Here is a 20,308-nt window from a genome sequence, read left to right on the forward strand (position 1 = left end):
TGAATTTCTCGTTTCATCAATGACATCATGTGAAAACAACCTATAGGCCAGTCACAATATTCAATATATCGACACAAAACATGGATGTGACCTTAATTATTTTTAGTGATGCAATATATTTCAGCCATACATAAAAAAAATATATTCTCTATATCTCTAAATTGTTTTAATCTCTATATCTCTTTTGGAGGTGTCAGTATGATTCAAACCACACTATAGTATTTACTATAAATTACTTTACTATACTTTCATGTGGGTGTCTGACAACTTAAATTAGATCAGCTAGAAGATATTGCAGCCTCTAGCTTTTTACCTTGCACTTTTTTTTTTTGTTAACATTTATTATTATTATTTACTGAGGATATGCGTTTTCACATTCTGATTCCAGTGCTTAATTATTAAATTGTTAAAATTACCATAATTAAATTTCATATTTCAAAGAATAAAAAAATGATGATATGCTTATATATGGTGCTTTGGAAGGGCGTACTTGCATTGTGATGATATGATATTGCCATTCTGGGATTATATAATTAAATGCCTAAAATGGTCTTAAAATTACAATAATATTGTTCTTCACAATATATTTTGGTGAAATATATTTACAACAAAAAATAGATATCATGAGAGTCCTAGTCGTAAAATGTTGTTCCAAAACATTTTAATACATTTTAAAATGTAAATTAATTTCCCCCAAGCAACATTTTCAGCAGTAATTCCTTCGTTCTTTAGCGTCACAAGACTCTTTAGCAATAATTTAAATATGCTAATCAGGTGGTCAAGATTCTATTAAGAATGTGGAAAAGTGATATATATTTTTTAAGGAAACAATGAAAATTTTTTATGGTTCTTAATTAGAAATGTGATGCATTTATCTGAAATAGAAATATTTTGTGACACTATAAATGTACATAGGTGTACTGTCACATTTCATCAGTTCAATGCTTAAAACATCTTTCAAATGACTCTTATTCTTCACACCAGACAATTCTAACAAAAGTAAAACTGGACAACTAAAAATGTATTAGCTCATAAGCTAGAGTGTACTTTTTTCAAGATGCAACATGACTGTGTGTGTTAGCATACCAGATTCATGGTGATAATATCCTCATACGCCAGTGACGATTCACCTGCGATCATGCCAGAACCTCTCAAGTTCTCCACACCCAACCCTTCCTCTTTCCCAATGATATCAGTGATTTTATACCTGCAGACACAAACATTCCATTAGGGCTGAATTTATATAACATTACAAAAAAAAAATTACCTTAAATGACTAAAAATCATTCATGCTGACTTTATAAAAAGAAAAAAATTCAGAGCCCAAAACTTCAAGTCTAACAATTTTTTTTAATAATTATTTTTTGGGTTTTCACCTTTGACAGACAGGATAGTATTGACAGGAAAGCAGAGGAAGCAGAGAGATGGGAAGGATCGGCACTGGACCACGTGATGGGAATCAAACTCGGGTCGCTGCAAGCACCGGAGTGCACGTGTCGACGCAATAACCACTACATCACTAGCGCCAACGTCCAACTATTTGTTAAAGCTTAACTGCATCAAACCACTTCTGCTTAGGTCTAAGATGAGATAACTAAAATTAATTAAAACTCACTATTCTATAGGTGTTTTAGAATATCACAAAACAAATGCTTATTGCATACAACAAACATATGTGTACAACTGAAGTTTTATCAGATAAGAAAAAAAGTCTGATGCAATTTGAGGACATGTGAAGACATTGCCTCTCTGACCAGCACTAACCCACCCCCTCGGATTGCTATCATTTTAAAGTGGATTTTATAAAAAAAAAAAAAAAAACATGTTATTTAGAAAAAAAATCTCAAATCTATTGCCTTCCTAGAATCTAAAATAGCAAAACTATGCCTGTTAGGCAAGGTCAAATTTTGATTGGTCTTCACTGCAAATGAGATTTCACTCACCGAAACGAAAATTACAGTTCTAAGACACTAAGGTAAAGGTAATTTAAACAAATGTTTTTGTAACATCTTCACTCACTGGTCACGTCAGGTTGTTATTCTGTGTACCTAGCATTTTAAATATTTTTACTGCTAATATGGGAAGCAGGAACATTACCACAACACCGCCACCAAAAGCAGTTTATGACTGCTTAATCTTACTAGTTTATTTAATAGAATCAAAATAAAATATAGCTTAAAGGGGCTAATAATTTTGACTTCAAAATGTTTTTTTTTTTAATTAAAAACTGCTTTTATTCTTGCCGAAATAAAACAAATAAGACTTTCTACAGAAGATAAAATATTATCAGACATACTGTGAAAAATGTTTTGCTCTGTTAAACATCATTTAAGAAATAATTGAAAAAGAAAAAAAAAATCAAGGGGTGGCTAATAATTTAAATAATATACATGCATAAACTTTTTTATGATTTGTCTTAGTCATAGGGAGTAAACTGGTAAAAACCCTTTAACTGACCCACCAACAAAAAAAACAAAAAGTTAAGACACTCTGCATTTTTTATTTTCAACACATCATTTCTAAAATATCAACCATTTGGTAGAGGTTGATATTCCGGTTTGTGGTAAATATTCCAGAATTAATACATACACTATTAAAATCCCAAAAAAGAAGTGTGAGACCAATATATTTAAAAATATATATTTAAAATAAAACATTTTTTAATACTAAACCATCTTTATTTTTTGAAGTATTAACATGTTTTCTTGATAATTTTTTTTACAATATACAATATGTACAGGATTATGTTTGTTTAATTTTTTTCTAAACCAACAATCCTGTGTGTGTACACCATTATTTAAAATATTCATTCTTAAAAATGACTTTAACAGTCAAAATAAATAGTCAAATACATTTGAATTTTTTTTATTGTAAAAGGTTGCTTAAAAAAAAAACTAGAATAACTCACCTGGATTCCCCCTCATCCTCCACATGTTCACAGTGGACTGAGTTCAGAGCAGACACCTTCTTATAGTCCTGTGGTGTGAGGTATAGGTACTTAAAACCCTACAAAATCAACAGGAAATGACACTGATTATGACACCTATCCAGAAGATAACCACTACATTAATGATCACCTTCCCCTGGAGCCACTCCAAACCTTGTATGGGTCCACCGGATCCTGCCAGGCCACATGAAACATGTGTCTGATCTCCTCTGCCAGGCCTATACGAGCTCCGCTGTTGGCAGCAATATAGATCCGTGGAATGCCACTTTCTCTTGCCATTTCTGAAGCTTGCTGGAACAGAACATCTTCTTGTGGCCCAAACGAGCCAATCTTATGTGTGATGTCATTGCTGATCACTATAATCTCACGGCCGGCTGGATACTCAGGGGTCCGGAGGGTCATTCGCCATGCTACCATGCCAATCTAGAAAATCATAAAAATCTTTTTTTTTTTTTTTGTACTAACAATAAAGTTGAGACAGAATAAAGCCACACAAACCAACATTAAATAAGCAAAGGGGCCCCCTTGAGTCTGCAAGGTGTACTGCACATGATTGTTTTTTGAAAATGAGCAAGAAAATTGCATAGATGATCTTTTTATTTTGAGGAAAAAAAGTGTTAAAAAAAAGTTAAGCACTATAATTAAGGTGGTATAGTCTGACCTCATTCCCTCCAGGTAGGCGGTTCATCTGCACCAGCTGACCCTGAGAATCCAGAACCAGCTCTGTGAAGGTGAGCAGTTCTGATGGAAGAGGGCACTTGGGCAAGTTGGCGTGTGCATCCATGGATTGCCACAGCTTCCTTAAAGCCTAGAAAAAATAAAGAACCATACAAACCAATTACAAGCAATAAAAATTAATTCTATTTTATTTGCAGTGCTCTTAATTAAACAAAAAAACAAAAAATTATGAATTATTATGTGAGAAAAAAGGATCAATATAAGGGTCTGCTTCAATTAGAAATTACAAAAGGGATTATATATTCATATAAATCATTAAATGCAAGTAAAGTTTCCACTTTAAATGTTATAAATAACCTATGAAAATAAAACCTCAAAATATGGGTGATGAATTGTTCCATTATTAAACAAAGCTAAAAATGTATATATGTATGTACAAAATACTTACTTCAGTAAAAAACCAAAATGAATAAAAGCTGCATTACACTTTTGATACTTGAAAACCATTTTTTTGTTTGTCTATGGTACTTTCACAGGAATCTGCAACTATAATATTTGCAAAATAAATAAATTCAAAAAGTGTCATACTTCTATTTAAAAGACTGGGTTTAGCAAGATATTTAATGTCACCAAGGATGAATTTATTTACCAAAAAATACAGTAAAAGTAGCACTACAGTATATTTATACAACAGTTTTGTCTGGTTCTTAAATCTGATTGGCTGATAGTCGTGCAATAATCTGCAAATGACAGCACTCGTCCAGCCTCTCAACCCTTCACTCTTGCGTGTTACTCCACCCACATACAGCGACAAGCAGAGGACACACTACAGTTTGACAAATATTGCAGCTGTTGGACAACATAATGTACTTTTAAGGCTTTTTGTCAAATATGTAGTTGTTTAGTTTGCAACTATGCAGTTTATTTATAAGAAAACTGTCTATTTTTAAATATTTATCATTTCTGAGAGACAGCGCGTCGGCAGCCATTAGCCTGTTTTCGAGCAGAGCAAAGACGCTTAATGCTGTTCATCCACAAGATGGTGACCGAAACCGCATAATAAACCGTTAGAGGATATAGACAGCGTAATTTCAAACTACAGCTGATCAAATCATTATAAAAACAGGTAAGTGACATTCTAAGTCGATCTCTCTCTTGTTTATATTGTAATGCTGTATTTATACCATAGTAATTGTAGTGTATTAAATGTGAGATGAGATTCACATATCAGAAATGTATGAATTTTGTGTTGGGCATTCTTTGTAAGCGTTTTTTCTTATCGCAAACACAACAGTAATCTGGTAGTTATTGCGTTGCTTTGTTGCAATCAGGAGATCACAATGATTAACCCTGAAAAAGTCAGAGAAATACTGGGAAATGTCTCTAGACTGTCTATGTTTATGACATTTCATGCCGTTCAGCCTTATAATCTTAAAATGTGAGCAAAAACATCTGTTTTGTCATCACTTTAGACATTATGCTAAAGAATAATTTAAATATGTTGCTGAAGTAGCAACAGTTTGGTATTCTGACGTCAGCTGCAGATGTAAATGAATGACGGAAGAAAGTAGTTCCTCATACAAAAAGGTTTTTAGACTCGTGTTTGATTTTCTTTTTTATATACACGATTATGGTGTTGAACTGCTGTATAAATGCAAGATCACATTTGTAGCAGTGCGATGTGGCTGCATTTCGTCACTGGTGCCTGCAATGCTACTCGTGTGAAATTGTTTGTATAATATATATATATATATATATATAATGCTTTGCTGACAAATTCCATATATACAGATGCTTCAAAAAGAAATCTGTAATGGCATTAATATGCATTAATTTAAAATTATAACTATATCATAAAGTGGATTACACTACTATTCCAGTACCTGGCGAAACATTTCTGGGAAGTCGTAAACATAGGTAGTGCCGAGGCTCTGTGCCTGGAAGCGTTTGGACTGCAGCAGGTCTTTTGTGACGTAGGGTGTGTTGATGAGCATGCCATGAAGAGGACCCTGCTTATCTCCATATGCCTGGAACATGATCTAAAGACAGGAAAAATGGAAGACAAGAGAAAGTCAACCAGTCAGAGAGAGGTAAAAACATCCAAAAGTCTATCCATTAACCCACATCCAGACATACATAACGGTTGATGAAAAAATAGCTCTGACTGTTGCCGTTATTTGCAAATGTGTATGAATTTAATTTACTTTCATGTAAAAAGCATGTTTATATTTAGATAGATTAGAATAACAACAAATCATTCACATTTAAAAGAATAATATTAGTAAACAAATTTTAAATTGTGTAACTGTTGCCTCACAGTAATGAAAGCCTGTACAGTACCAGTCATGTGTTTGAACCCACAGAATTGTAATAATTTACTATATTTGTATTAAAAAAATATATGTATATCTTTGCAATTTGCACACAAATATTAAAGCAACAAAAGTGTTTAAGAAAGATCATTAATAAAAAGAAATGATTTCTAAAAGATCATGTGACATTGGATATAATAGAAAGCCCCCATTATGCATTAAAAAGTTCATATTTTACACTTTCATTGTTTTTTTACCCAATCATCCCGACGACTCTCATATGATCCGTTCAGCGATTCATTTGTTCCCAAACCCCTCCTTAGCACGATGCTAATCTGTGCTGATTGGTCAACTGCGTTCAGCGCAAGACAGAGAGAATTGCTCACCACGGCTTATCAACAATTTTGAAGCAGTCAGAGTGCAGAGTGTATGTGTGAGACCGATGCAGGAAAACATTAAAGCAAAGCAGTTAAACACCAGCATATTGTTGTATTCTTAACCCCAAACCAAAGTAATAACAACGACACACATTCAGTATTAATCCACACAGTGGCAAAAGTTAAAACTTGACCTCTGCATGTGTATAAGAACAGCTGACGGTGGCCATAGCAAAGACAAACAGCAGAAGATCGTGAGTTTCTGTGTACTGTAAAGTTCCTGTCAAGCTCTGTCAATGTCCCATACGTCAATAGTTGCTTTTGATCCTTCCTTTAACAAACAGCCGACGAATCCTCCATTGTAGAGGTGTAGATTGCTGAAGCACTCGTCAGATAAATTACAGGAGCACAGCACAAGGCTGGGGCTATAATGCTCAGGTATTTTTGCAAAAACAAACTTCAACCACTGACTCTTCACAGCCTCATCTTTGGAAAGGGACATTTCCCCATACATTTCAGAGCACAGCGTAATCGCGACATGATTCAACCAGGATCTGCTACAGTGTTTGTCTTCTTTTTTTTTTCTTACAGCGTTTGTGGGCGAGGCTGGAGGTTTAAATTTTTCCTGGTGTGTATGCGCAAAAAACGGGCAGGGCTTGAGTTCCGTATCGACGTCACGCCAACACAGCTAAAGATACTTTACCTCGACAAGTCATTCAAACTACTTTGAGTCAACCCTTTTATAGATGAATCTATTTTTTTTTTTAAACAGTGCACTTTGAGATTTAAGCCTTAGCTGGATATTTCACTTCAATTAGAGCCGTAACACACCGCATGGAACGTATTTTTCAAAAACCCTTAATAGGGGCTTTTTAAACAACAATAGCTACTGAAAATTCAGCTTTGGTATCACAGAAATAAGAACTTAAAATGTATTAAAAGTACTTAATAATTATTGTAATTATATTATATTATTATTATACAAATATATATATATATATATATATATATATATATATATATATATATATATATATATATATATATATATATATATATATATATAAATAATTAGACCTCGAACATAAGAGACTTCTCTATAATGCATGAAAACGTAAACAATTTGTTGTTAAATGCTTAAAATTGGCTTCACAGACAATACAAAAAAAAAAAATGGCTACATAGAAGTATTTGGCAGTTGCAGTTAGATAAAAAATAAGAATTTAAAATCCCAATATAATGACAACATCATTTCTTTACTGCTGTTTATATGATTTTAAAACTTTACTCTAAATGCAGAAAAACAGCCAAAATAAATAATTGGAAATGTGTGTTCAAACCTTTGACTGGTGCTGTACTTAAAACTGACAGAATGTCAAAAATGGCTATCAAACAACGATGTGTGAGGAATTCCTAAAACTGTTGTAGCGGTATGTGTATAGGGTGTTTGTGCGTTTGTGTGAATGAGAGACACGTGAGCCCCACCTGTCGGTCTTTGTGCCCCACCTGTCCTGTACGGGAGTCAGTGACTTCCTTGTACAGGCTGATGTCCAGGTAGTAGCCACTCTCGTTGGTCAGGAAGAGGCGGATGGGGATCTGTTTGCCGGTGGGAGTCAATCGGATGTTGATCTTCAGCTCGGCTTGAAGCACACGGAGCTTCCACAAGCGACTGCCGTAGCGCATGACCATGGAGCGCACAGATTCCTCAATCTGATAAGAAGACAAGAGCTTAAAACACTTGCAAACACAGCACTGTGCTAAAGTTTGAGGCCACCATTACATTTGTTTGTTTAGTTATAGTATAAGAACCATATTAAGGTTGGGCAATGTTGACCAATAAAGCATCATACAATGTCTAATGTAAAACATCTTGATGGACGATGCATCGGGGCTTTGGGGCATGGTGAAAGCAAATACATGTTTTAACATATCAGTTTTATCAATCTAGGTACAAAGTCTAAAGCACACGGTGCAAAGTATTAGGGACATGTCCAAATCCACTTCTGCTATTTTAAGGACAGAAAGATACGATCTACGCCGCAGCACATGGTCTAACAGGGTTCTGCTTATCCTCTTAATGAGTTATAGGTGTTTTGAGCATAACTTGCAGTAAACCAATCAGAGTCTTATCTCACATTTCCTTTAGGAGTCAGTTGAGTCACACCATGGTGCATTTGCTATTTACATGGTGGCCTTTTTTTCGGCTAGTAAAGCATTCAGTTTTTCCACTTACAGTTAAACAGACCATCTGCAGCAAGAGGATAAAGAACAAACGAGCCTCCTCCAATCGGCCTCTTTACGTTCTCTTTACTTTTACTCTTTACTCTTTTACTTTCATGGAGTAAGAAAACGGTGGTGTACACACTTCACTAAAGACATCCATTAGCCTACATATTTATTCCATTTGTTAAGTGCAAAGATTTGTTTCAAAACTATTTCCAAATTAATTTCTAATTGCCAGAAAATTAACAAATGAAAAATAATAAGGAAGTCTGTTCAAAGTTATATCCAAAAACATGTCCTATGCCCCATATGGTCCAAAACCTGACATGTGGACAAATCTAAGCTTGTTTTTATTAAAACAAATATAAATATGTATATAATAAATAATAATAATACTACTAATAATAACATTATATTAAAGCGAATTAATAATAATAAACTGAAAAAAGACCCCCAGATGAGGCATGGAGGTAGTGGTTTTTATATTTGTGTAGAAAAAAATATTTCTTAATTTTTCAATTGTAAAGATATTTGTGTATTGCTGTACATCCTGTGTGTTTTAAGCAATGTGTTTGCATTGAATATGCACAACTAACGCACTCTGCGCTGGGATTAAGAACTGCTTTCAGTTGGTCAATTGCAATGCACCAACAATACGCCTTAACACACCTCCTTTTTAGACTGTAACACCCATGAGTCCACAAAGTGGAGCAAATGGATTTGCTATTTAAACAACTTGGTGCAAATCAAATAAATTAAGGCTGCGTTGGTTTGAAAATAGCAACTAATCGTGCCAAACAAGTCTTGCGTCTTATTGCATCGGGTGTATGATAGGGCCCATAGAGATTTTTGTAATAATAATACATTTTTATCCATCAAATAAATGTAACAATTTATATATATATATATATATATATATATATATATATATATATATATATATATATATATATATATATATATATATATATATATATATATATATATATATATCCTGTTCCTGTCTGCAATTAGCCTATTTAAATTATGTCGCCATTTACTCATCCAAAACCTATTTGAGTTTCTTTCTTAGTAGGCTGTTTCAGAACATATTTTAAGACAGAACAGCCAGAAATAGTAGAATAAGATTTTAGCAATAGAAATTAAATTAAATTAATCTTATAATTAGTGTTTCTTCACATGGTTAAAAAGAAAAGCATTTATAAAACCTAAAGATTTAAATAATTGAACAGCCACTCTGGCTGAAAAAAAATCTAAGCTAGTCGTAATCTAATAACAAATAAAATGATTTCAGATTCTTGCATTTAGATTTAGATGTTTGGTGCACTCACAAAATGCTTCTAATTAGGGGTGTAACGATACACTTAGCTCACGATACAATTTGTATCACGATATAATGTTCACGATTCGATATGCATCATGATATTTGGAATAAAAATTGAAAATTAAACTGAAATGCAAATTTTATTTAAAAAAAAAAAATTACCAAGTAAACTATTTTTTATGTATTTCTTTTGTTTCAACTTGTTAAACCGAACCTTCTTTAAGAAAATAAATTAAACAGGACTGTCTCTGGAAAATAAAACAATTTAAAAACTTCTTGAAAAATATTATTGAAATTATTCAATTTAATTGAATTTAACAGTAAGAGCTTAAGGCTTTGCTTGGTCACTTGCGTTTTTTGTGTGCAATCTACATTTCCAGGTAATCAGCAGTTCTATAAAATAATCCTCAACTGATGTGTATCTGTCTGAGAGGTTTTTATGGATGGCTGTTTTCATGTTGGGCATGATGAGTGACAGGGTGGCCGTCTTTTCATTACACAGGACAGTCGTGGCTCTTTTCAGCAGTTTAGGCAGGTTTACTATTTCTTCGGCGTTGCTGATGTCGGCGCTATCAAGTATATCATGTTGACGTGCATTTTTGTGTACCTCTGTACTCAAAAGAGTTCATGCTCGTCGTAATCATAACTCTAAAATGCGATATGATTATTTAAATTATGTGCACGCTTTCGGTTTCATTTCCACTGCTGTTCATTCTTCCCACGTGGCTCCTGAATGATCACTCTGTTCCACAAACTGAATGTTGTTTACTATATTACCTGTTAGTCACAACCTGCAGGTTCTGTTCACTGCGCTTGCGCGCATCTATCATAGTCCGCCCTCTGTAGTAACAGCTCACGGTCAGCTCACGTCATGTGTGATTTTGCTGCCGCCAATACATCATTATATGAAGACAGAATGATATTTTAGGGTGAATTGTACCTTATAAATACAGTATGCGACTCTTTCAACACCATTAGGAGGTATCCATGTCGCTGTGCAAAGTATGTAAATCACTGTGAAGTTTTTAAAACTTAGGCTATGTTTGACCCAGTATGCGTGTCAAAAAGCGGACGAGTCTAAAGCAATGACTGTAAAACCGAAATGTTGCCAGACGTCTGATTTTGAGAGGATGGGCCATCCTCTATTTCAACTCCACTCATCTTGGTCTGCTAACATTACTGCTGCTGCAATCTGAACTCACGTGCAAACAGCTCAACTAATAAGAGAAAACGGACGTCATATCTTAATCAAATCGTCATTACGCCACGATGCATATTGTGACATTTTAGCATCGCAATAAATCGTACAACGATAAATCGTTACACCCCTACTTCTAATGGATTGCTTCTCTTGCCGCTTCAACATATTTGCTTGCATTCTATTGTCTTGTAATATATTTTATTCATTACATATAGACCTACATTATATAGTTACAGGTATAGCTACAAATAATGTCATGTGATTCATTCAAGTACATTGGGTCGTACAAGAAGGCAGGAGTGTTCCTTCCAACAACCTGCCTCACTCTGTTAAAAATGAGCTCAATAGGCAGAAAGCAGGCAAACTGCAGGTGGCCGTTTGAATGCATTCGAACACTTGCAAGTCTTCATTGCATATTTCAAGTTAGACTGTTGCTGTTGCGGTGGTGGATTATCGCAATGCCAGCTCAACATCGTAATGTCTGTCAACCATCAGTGATGGATAATGACATAGGACGTACTCACACTGGGTACAGTTGCCTCAAACCGTGCTGAAGCGGGATTGTTCCCCCTCCCCTCTCCCTCGATGGCCTACCCTCACACATCACACGATTATGTCATTGATGATGCAACTGTTTAGTTTAACAGGAAGCAAAGCGCTCTCACTCAGCACAGTGGAGATTGCTTCAGTTATATTGTTTTGTATTATTTTTAGTTGTTTGGGATGCAGTAACACACAGTCAAATATTGTGTCAAACAGATTCCACAACTTTTGACTCCCATAAATTATCATAAAAGTCATTGTGCTGTATGTATTAGGAGGTTTGCTGAAGGTGCAGCTGATGTGCAGTAAGGGGTTGGTATCTTTACTAAATTATAACAGTTTGCGTTCATTGTGAAGTAAGAATGATTAACAAATCCATACATAATAGTCTCTTCAAAGTGACATCACATCTTCAGTTTCAGGCTCATGTGTGCTTTGCACTCACACTACAACCGTATCGTGCCAAAGCTCAACCGAACCACCATCTGGCACACCTCTTCCAACCAGGCCAGGGCCGGTCAACTGAACCATGCTTTTGCTCAATTCGGAACACTCACACTTGTCAAACAAACTGGGAAATGCGCCTGGGCATGGTTCGGATAGCATAGTGTAAGTGCATTCATAGACTATTGGCACAACCCTAAACCAAATATAGTTATCTTATTGTCCTTAATACATTACAAAAAGAAATATAGGTTAGAGATGTAGTTTTTTGGTCTAATTGTTAAATACATAGAAGTTGGACAGAGTTGGAGAGAGAATGAAAAATGAGTGCTTGCAGCCTTCAGTGAAACATGTTGGAGTCTCTGGTTTGTCCTGGTTTGGGGCTGCATTTCGGCCAGTGTTGTTTTCAAAATTGTCTGTATTGATGGGATTGCTGAATGCTGAAAAAAGTACAGAGAGGTCTTAGTCTATTATGCCGTGCATTTAAGTCTTTTTGTTAATGGGTTAGTTTTTCCAGCATGAGAATTATCCCAAACCCACTGCTAATGCAATGAAATCCTATTTGGAGGAAAAAGACAAAGTCATGAAATGGCCCCCACAAAGTCCAGACCTGAATATTATAGAGGCGGTATGGGACCACCTGAACAGAAAAAGAAAGTTATGACAGCCCAAATCTAAAGCAGATCTCTGGGAAGTGCTGAACGTGCTTATTTATATAATTTATAGCATTTAATTTAATTTATATAATTTATCTTTAATAGCTTATAATAAAACAAATTAGGTAGTCTCCCCAAAAGAACTGTTCAGAAATTCCATCCAAAGAAAGATCATAAACACTGAGTTTTGTAGTATTTAAAGTAATTCTATTGTGAAAATTGTGCTGTTGTTTCTTTTTTGTCTGTGTCTGTGTATGTGTTTGTGTGTGTGTGTGTGTGTACATACTTCCCATATTTTCTGTTTGTATCTTAATAAAGACACCGAAAATAAAGTATTGATATATAGAGTACTGTGAAAAAGTTATTTTTTCTTTTGTTTTTTCTCAAAAAACTTTCTCTCAGTACTGTATACAGTATACCAACGAAACAAGAAAATCCAATCAAACTTATTAAAACCTTTGAAGGGTCCATGATGACTGTTGGAACGAAGTTGAGGAAGATGTGATTGCAGTCGGTTCGCACAGTGGTGTTGTTGAAAGCCACTTCCAGTTCATCCATGGCCTCCAGCAGCAAGCGTTCTGCCTCGTTGTGCAGGTACTCAAATGATGCTTCCTACACGGCATAGAACCAAACAGTATCAAACACCTAATCAGATTTTTGAAGGTGATCTCAGACAGCAGAGACTCTCCTACCTTGGTGACCAAATCTGAGTGACGGATGATTGCCCGCACAAAGAAGCGGTAATCTGTGACCTCAGTGCCTACTTCCACACGGGCAGCTCCCAAGTACAGGTGCATCTTATGATTGGCACAGGGGATGGCTGTCAGTGCAAAATTACGCATGCGGTTGAGCTCCAGCTGGAAAGCTAATGCAGGTTCCAAGTGTCTGTAGATACGGTCTTCCTCAAACTAAAAAAAACAAATAAACAAATTGACAATTGGAAAAATATCTAAAATATTAACTAGTATTAATTAAGTACTAGAACTCAAAATGTACTCCTTAGAAAAAATATTTTCATAAACGCAGTGGTTTGCTCTAGCCTTGTGCAAAGATTAATTTCTATTTGCATGCACATGTATGTCAAATAAAAAATAAAATAAAAAAAATTAAAGTAAAATAAAATAAAAAAACTAATAAAAAATTTAAAAAAACTAAATAAAATTTAAAGTAAAATAAAATTTTAAAATAAAATAAAATAATAGAAAATTAAATTAAATTAATACAAAATTTTAAAAATGCAATAAAATAAAAATAAAAATAAATGAAAAAATCCAATTAAATTAAAAAATAAGATAAAATAATAAAATAAAATCTAAGTAAAATTAAATAAAAAATACAATAAAATAAAAATGAATTAATACAAATTTATAAAAGTAAATAAATAAAATAGGCATCCGCTACATAAAATATATGCTGGATAAGTTGGCGGTTCATTCCGCTATGGCGACCCCAGATTAATAAAGGGACTATGCCAAAAAGAAAATCAATTAATGAATGAATAAAGTAAAATCAAATTTAAAAATACCATAAAAAATCTTAAAAAATAAAATTAAATAATAAAAATAAAAGGAGGTAAAAAAAATCATTAAATGAAATAAAATTAAAATAAAATAAAAATATAAAGTTGGATGCACTTCTTTTTTGAACATAAATCTTTTACCTAAAGATCACATGAACACTCTGGCATAATTTTAACGAAACAAGACTTAATAAAATAGAAAATATGAATCATATGAAATTGCTCCTTTTAAATTTAGAGCAAGTGAGTCTACAAGAGCAGAGAGTGCCCGTGAGCTATAATAGCAGGCTAGATTTAGTAAATGTAGGTAATCACAGTAGCTAATGGATGTCATCCCTCTCAAATGAGACAAATAATTAAAAAGTTCATTAATGTAATGAGCTTTGCTGGAACCATTTTAGCAAACTATCAGGGCTGAATGAAGCCAGAGAAACGCCACTGATCATGATGGAGTGACTCGCACAGAAAAGACAAGAAACTGAGGAATATAACAGCTTTCTCTCTTCTTCCTCCTCATTTTCCTATTGTACTTTCCCCCTTTAAACATAAAGCTGCTGATGAATTTAATGAACACTTGCATTTAAAAGGCTTACAGTCTTTTGTGCCGGTCATTGGTAGTCTTGTGTGAAACATAACTCACCTTGTCTCGAGCCCGGAATGTAAAAAATTTGGGGAATTCTCTCTGTGAAATATAAGACATTAGACATTAGCAGTGAAGTAAAACAAGCTTTGAGATTATATCAGAAAACAGGTTAATTAATAATTTAGAGACCACTTGTAATGGCTCTGTTCCAAAAGCTGGGAGTCAAAAACATAACATTTCAATGCTAAACATTAAATTCATAATAAACGTAAATGTGGAACGGTATGTTCAATTAAATGTAAATATCACCAACATCAATACTGATTTATGAAGCCATTTTTGGGCAATATTAATTAAATTGTTAACCATTTTGTGTTTTATTAACCTTAATTTCTTCATAAATATTGATATATGACAATATTTGTCATTTAAAACACTGATTAATCAGCAAACAGTGTCATGCATCTTTTAAATCAACCGACAGTCCAAATTGCACACTTATTAGGCCCCGTTTACACAAGTACTGTTTTAAAACGATGTTTTAGAACGAAAACAGTCCACGTCCACACTGGCTTATCACCTAGAGTTTCTGAAAAGATCTCACATCACGTGACTGAGCTCCAGGCAGTCAACGGGTGTTTTGAGCACAAAACCCCAGGTAAGAGCAGCGCATGTTGGACAGTTAATCAAGGATATACCGCTGGATCTCATCTTACTATAGTTGGTAAACTTGATAATTCATCCTGTCTTTATCTAACAACACTTTTCTCTTTTGAACCTTTTACTTGTTTTCAGGTGTATTTTGGTGCAAAGAAATTAATTTGTGTACCCATTTGCTTGCCTTAATTTGCTATAATGTATAAACTTATTGTACATTATACTATTACAATGATCATTATTGATTATTAAAACTGATATTCAACAAAAGAGAGAGTATGTTTTGTATTTTTAGAAGAAAATGAATGGAGGCAGTTATGTTAGGCTCTGTTTATTTGTAAATATGCATACAGTGTAGCTACACGATGCCTCACCATTCTTGCTGTCTGCTGAAAGTTCTTTATATCATGTTTTCATATGATTGTAAACATACCTGTAGTAAAACTTATCCACTTTAAAACTAAAACATATTTAAGACTTTATACCTAGCTCATGATTAATTATAAAGCGAGTTTCCTGGGAGAGAGCCCTGAGCTCATAAGATCCTTGAGCTCAGGGCTCCCTCTCATTTGCAGGGCGAAAGAGTAGTTTGAGCTTAGGTAGGTTTTAAGAATTCCCACCTTTGCTAAGGGCTGATGGTAGATTACATATCAATTATAGAGATTAGGGATGCCACGGTTCTCAATATAATATTGAACCGTACGGTACGACCTCCACGGTTCAATATGCACTTGTGAATTGTGGTTTTCTCGGTTTTGCATTTAAATAATTTATGTGCGTTTTCCCCCAACATCTCCCCCAATTGACTGTGTGTGCCTCTAAATCCATGAGCTGAGAAAAGGAAACTCCTCCCTGTGAGTAAATTATCCAAATTACTGTGCTCTAAAGTTAGGGGCGCTTGACCCTCATTCCACACTTTAACATTGCGAGCGGCAGTGAAGTGAGGCTGAGGCATCAGTACAAGGAAGCGCCGGCGAAGTGAGGCAACAGAAAGAGAAAGCGCCAGCATCTTTAAAATCTTCGATGTGAGGACATTTCAGTTTGGCCGGTAAGTATAATGCCAATAAAAGAAAAGACAGTGAACAAAAAATAACTGTGCGCAAGCATTGTTTTACATGTATAACCATGACTGCACATCTGCAGCGTCATCACCCAGCAATATCACTGTCTGAAGGCAGGATAGCAGAAAAGGTAATAAAGTCCTCCAAATAGCAACAATTCATCGCTGAATCTTTCAAGCAAACATACCCAATTGGTTCCGAGAGACACATAAATTAACAAGGGCAGAGCGGGTGTTTATTGCTAAAGATTTGCAGCCGTTTTCAGTGATGGGAGATGTGGGTTTTTGTCATTTTATAAAAGCACTCAATTCGTGTTACAGACTACAGTCTTGCATTTTTTCAGCATTGAGATAATTAAGAGGGTTTATTTATGCTTACTTAAGTACAAATATGTTTATTTGAAATGGCCAATTTATCTTTATTAACTTCACATGTATGTTTATTTTCAAAGTGTAGGATTTTATGTTCCCCAGTTTGTACATGGACTACCAGCAGCTGTGAGATTTCAGTTTTATTTTTTTATACAAAACACCAGGAACTACTGTCCTTTTCTTTAATTTTAAGTAAAACAAAATGAGTATTGCAATAAATCGTTTTTATTTTTTCTCCTTAACCTCTTATCTATTGCCTATAGAATAAAATAAAAAAAAACACGTGTCAAGCCATGAGAACCGAACCAAAAACAGTGTTAAAAACAGAGGTATGTATTGAACCGTGAGCTAACTATTGTTAACCGTGGGCTAACTACTGTTGCCTCCCTAGTAGAGATATCCAGCTGGTTAAGAGCTTGACTAGTGCTAACTTAGATTCATCAACTTGATTATGACATAATTTTGGACAATGGGAGGAAACCCGAGAACCCGAGGGAAACCCATGCGAGCACAGGAAAAACATGTCAACTCCACAGAGGAACGACAGCTGGCTTGTTAAGTATTCAAACCAGTGACGTTCTTGCTGTGAGGCAACAGCGTTAACCACTAGGCCTCCATGCCACCCTATAAAAGGAAAGGTGCGGCAGTAGGGGTGGAAGGGGGGATTCTTCAAGTAGAAGATAACTTTAGTAAGACACTCTAGCTATTTATAGTGAGTTTGTGAACATCTAATAACCATGCGTTAGTTAATGCGAGACCAGCTGTGTTCAATTATAATCAAGTGCTCCTCTCGAAATCAGTTTTAGAATAAACTTCACTTAGTGTAAACACGGCCTTAGAGCATTAGTTCATGAGCTTAGCAACATGCTAACATCTAGGATAGTAAAAATTGATCAAAAATCACAAATCAACGTCTTCTTAAAATTGAACAATGTGTGCGGCATGTTGATTTTGGACGTAAATCATTAGCATAGCAACACTTTAATATTGATTTCTACTAGAATTAATTGTTAGCAATGTCTAATCATGCACTGCAGAAAAGTAGCACTGCTAGTGTAGGCTTCAATGAGTGTTTCAGTTAAGTCATTTGTGAGGTTCCATATTGATTAATATAATATAAATTAATATAATATAATGTAATATAATATAATTTAATATAATATATAGTAATATATATTAAATAAAATATAATATAATATAGAGTAATATAGAGAAATATAATATAATATAATATAGAGTAATATATTATAATATAATATAATATAGAGTAATATAATAAAATATAATATAATATTATATAGAGTAATATAATATAATATAATATAATATAATATAATATAATATAATATAATATAGAGTAATATATTATAATATATTATAATATAATATAATATAATATAGAGTAATATAATAAAATATAATATAATCCAATATAATGAAAATAAGAAGTGAATCATTAGCATAGCAACACTTATTGACCTCTACTAGAATGAACTGTTAGCAATGTTTAATCACACTCTGCAGAGAAGTAGCTTTGTTAGTATATACTAGAATGAGTGCTTCAGTTAAGTAATTTGTGAAGTTCCATATTGTTTAAAATGAATATAATATAATATAATATAATATAATATAATATAATATAATATAATATAATATAATATAATATAATATAATATAATGAAAAATGAATCATTAGCAGAGCAACACTGCTAGTGTATGCTTGAATGAGTGTTTCAGTTAAGTCATTTGTGAAGTTCTATATTGGTTAAGATGCTGCCAAAAAGGTTGACAGCAAAACAGCTCAGTAGGTTGTGGAACAGTACCAATGTCTAAAACATTCCACAATGACTTACATGGAACCTCTGGTCCACCTCACAGTTGATTTGCTTTCTGAAATCCTGTTAATAACGGTACCAAGACAAACACACATACATGCAGTTAGCAGAGCAGAACTGAAGTCAATCATTTACTGTCATTCAAATTAACCGATTGCAGATTATATAATCTGATTTCAGGAGATCAGAAGCATGCTCAAAAGTCATCTTTGAAAGCTTACCTTCTGAGCAACCAGGAAGGTAAGTCTTCGGATGCCGTGGTCAAACAGCAGAGATTTCTGTAGTAGAAATAATCAGAATTGAACTTACTGAGTCAGACATTACTTTAACATGTCCAATAAAAACAGGCAACCCATAGAGAGCAGAACAACTTCCTTCACCTTAGACTGTGTAAACTCACGAAACATGGCCGCCAGCCCATCATCATCAATATCACTGTCCGTCTTTATTGCCACATTAAGAATATGAATGGGCTCATCTTGAATGCTCTACAGCGAAAAAGAGAGAAGAAAAAAACATTCAAAACTAGGGACAGACAAGGATATATTTTAATTCAGTAGTTCCATCAATCCTAGAGTGTGTTGCAGGCAGATATTTTGATGGGTCGAAATTCAGAAGCAAGTTACAAGATTCATACACATTTTTACTACAAAAACTCCATGACTTTTCCAGGACTCAAGTACATTTTTATGACCTAATGTTTCATGTAATGTCTTCGCTTACATGGTAAATCATCAGAAAAACAATGTACATTTACATTTATTACAGCATATCATAAAACACGCAATAATCTTTTTAGTTTCAATTGATTTTTATATCTATGTAAAATAGATAATGCTTACACAGCAGTAATGATGTAAGACCATGTTTTTGGCCGAAAAAAGAAAAGATGTAAAAACAACCAACCTCCAATCAAGTATGCACATATTTGTCAAACTAATTTTAGATAATGGTAAGTTTGTTAAAATATCAATAGTAAGTAAAACTACTTCTATTGTAAAGATGCAATCACACTGCACTTTTCGCTCCATAGACTTCCATTCATAGGCATGCGAATGAGGCAGACCAGAAATGCAAGCACGTACATCAAGTTTTACATTTCACTGCATTCTAAAGTTCAAGTTTGGAGAATTCTTATCTGCGAAATCACATCAGTAATATCAATAGAAGATAACTGAAAATAAGAAATGTAAAATATGGAGCAATCGCTCACTTTTATTAACGTCTAATCATATTGTTTAATACCTCCCCTTTTCGCAGCGTTATACGACAGAATTTCGAAATCACAAGATCTAGTGTGATAAATGCTAAATGACTAAATGTAAATGTAATTTCCATGACTTTTCCAAAACCTTGTGGGCTTTTCCAGGCCTGGAAAATTCCATGTCAAAATTCCATGACTTTTCCAGGTTTTCCATGACCATATGAACCCTGAAGTTAGCATTTTAGCACTATCAGTTCTACTCTGTTTTAAAAAGTCAAATATTCAGGGATTTTTGGCTAACTGTCTTAAATTCCAAAACTCCTTAAAGTTGTTTCCAACTCGGGTATATACAACTTTTAGCTTTATAATGTAC

At 34.0% G+C, this 20,308-nt stretch overlaps 1 protein-coding gene across 23 annotated transcripts in view; it reads right to left on the bottom strand.

The window, feature by feature from the left end:
• Nucleotides 1–20,308, bottom strand: part of acaca (acetyl-CoA carboxylase alpha) — a 107,937-nt gene that overhangs the window by 33,305 nt on the left and 54,324 nt on the right. For 6 of the 23 annotated variants that reach the window (XM_087252153.1, XM_087252151.1, XM_087252143.1 and 3 more), the window contains 12 exon segments: nucleotides 19,112–19,219; nucleotides 18,953–19,009; nucleotides 18,750–18,794; nucleotides 14,865–14,906; nucleotides 13,398–13,613; nucleotides 13,162–13,317; nucleotides 7,800–8,024; nucleotides 5,509–5,664; nucleotides 3,609–3,755; nucleotides 3,101–3,370; nucleotides 2,909–3,006; nucleotides 1,087–1,207 (listed from right to left, as the gene is read on the bottom strand). In XM_087252153.1, coding sequence (XP_087108279.1) covers nucleotides 1,087–1,207; nucleotides 2,909–3,006; nucleotides 3,101–3,370; nucleotides 3,609–3,755; nucleotides 5,509–5,664; nucleotides 7,800–8,024; nucleotides 13,162–13,317; nucleotides 13,398–13,613; nucleotides 14,865–14,906; nucleotides 18,750–18,794; nucleotides 18,953–19,009; nucleotides 19,112–19,219 — 1,641 coding nt within the window. 23 annotated transcript variants of the gene reach the window in all.

This window comes from Danio rerio, chromosome 5, assembly GCF_052040795.2.
Source record: "Danio rerio strain M-AB ecotype USA chromosome 5, GRCz13ab, whole genome shotgun sequence".
NCBI lineage: Eukaryota > Metazoa > Chordata > Actinopteri > Cypriniformes > Danionidae > Danio > Danio rerio.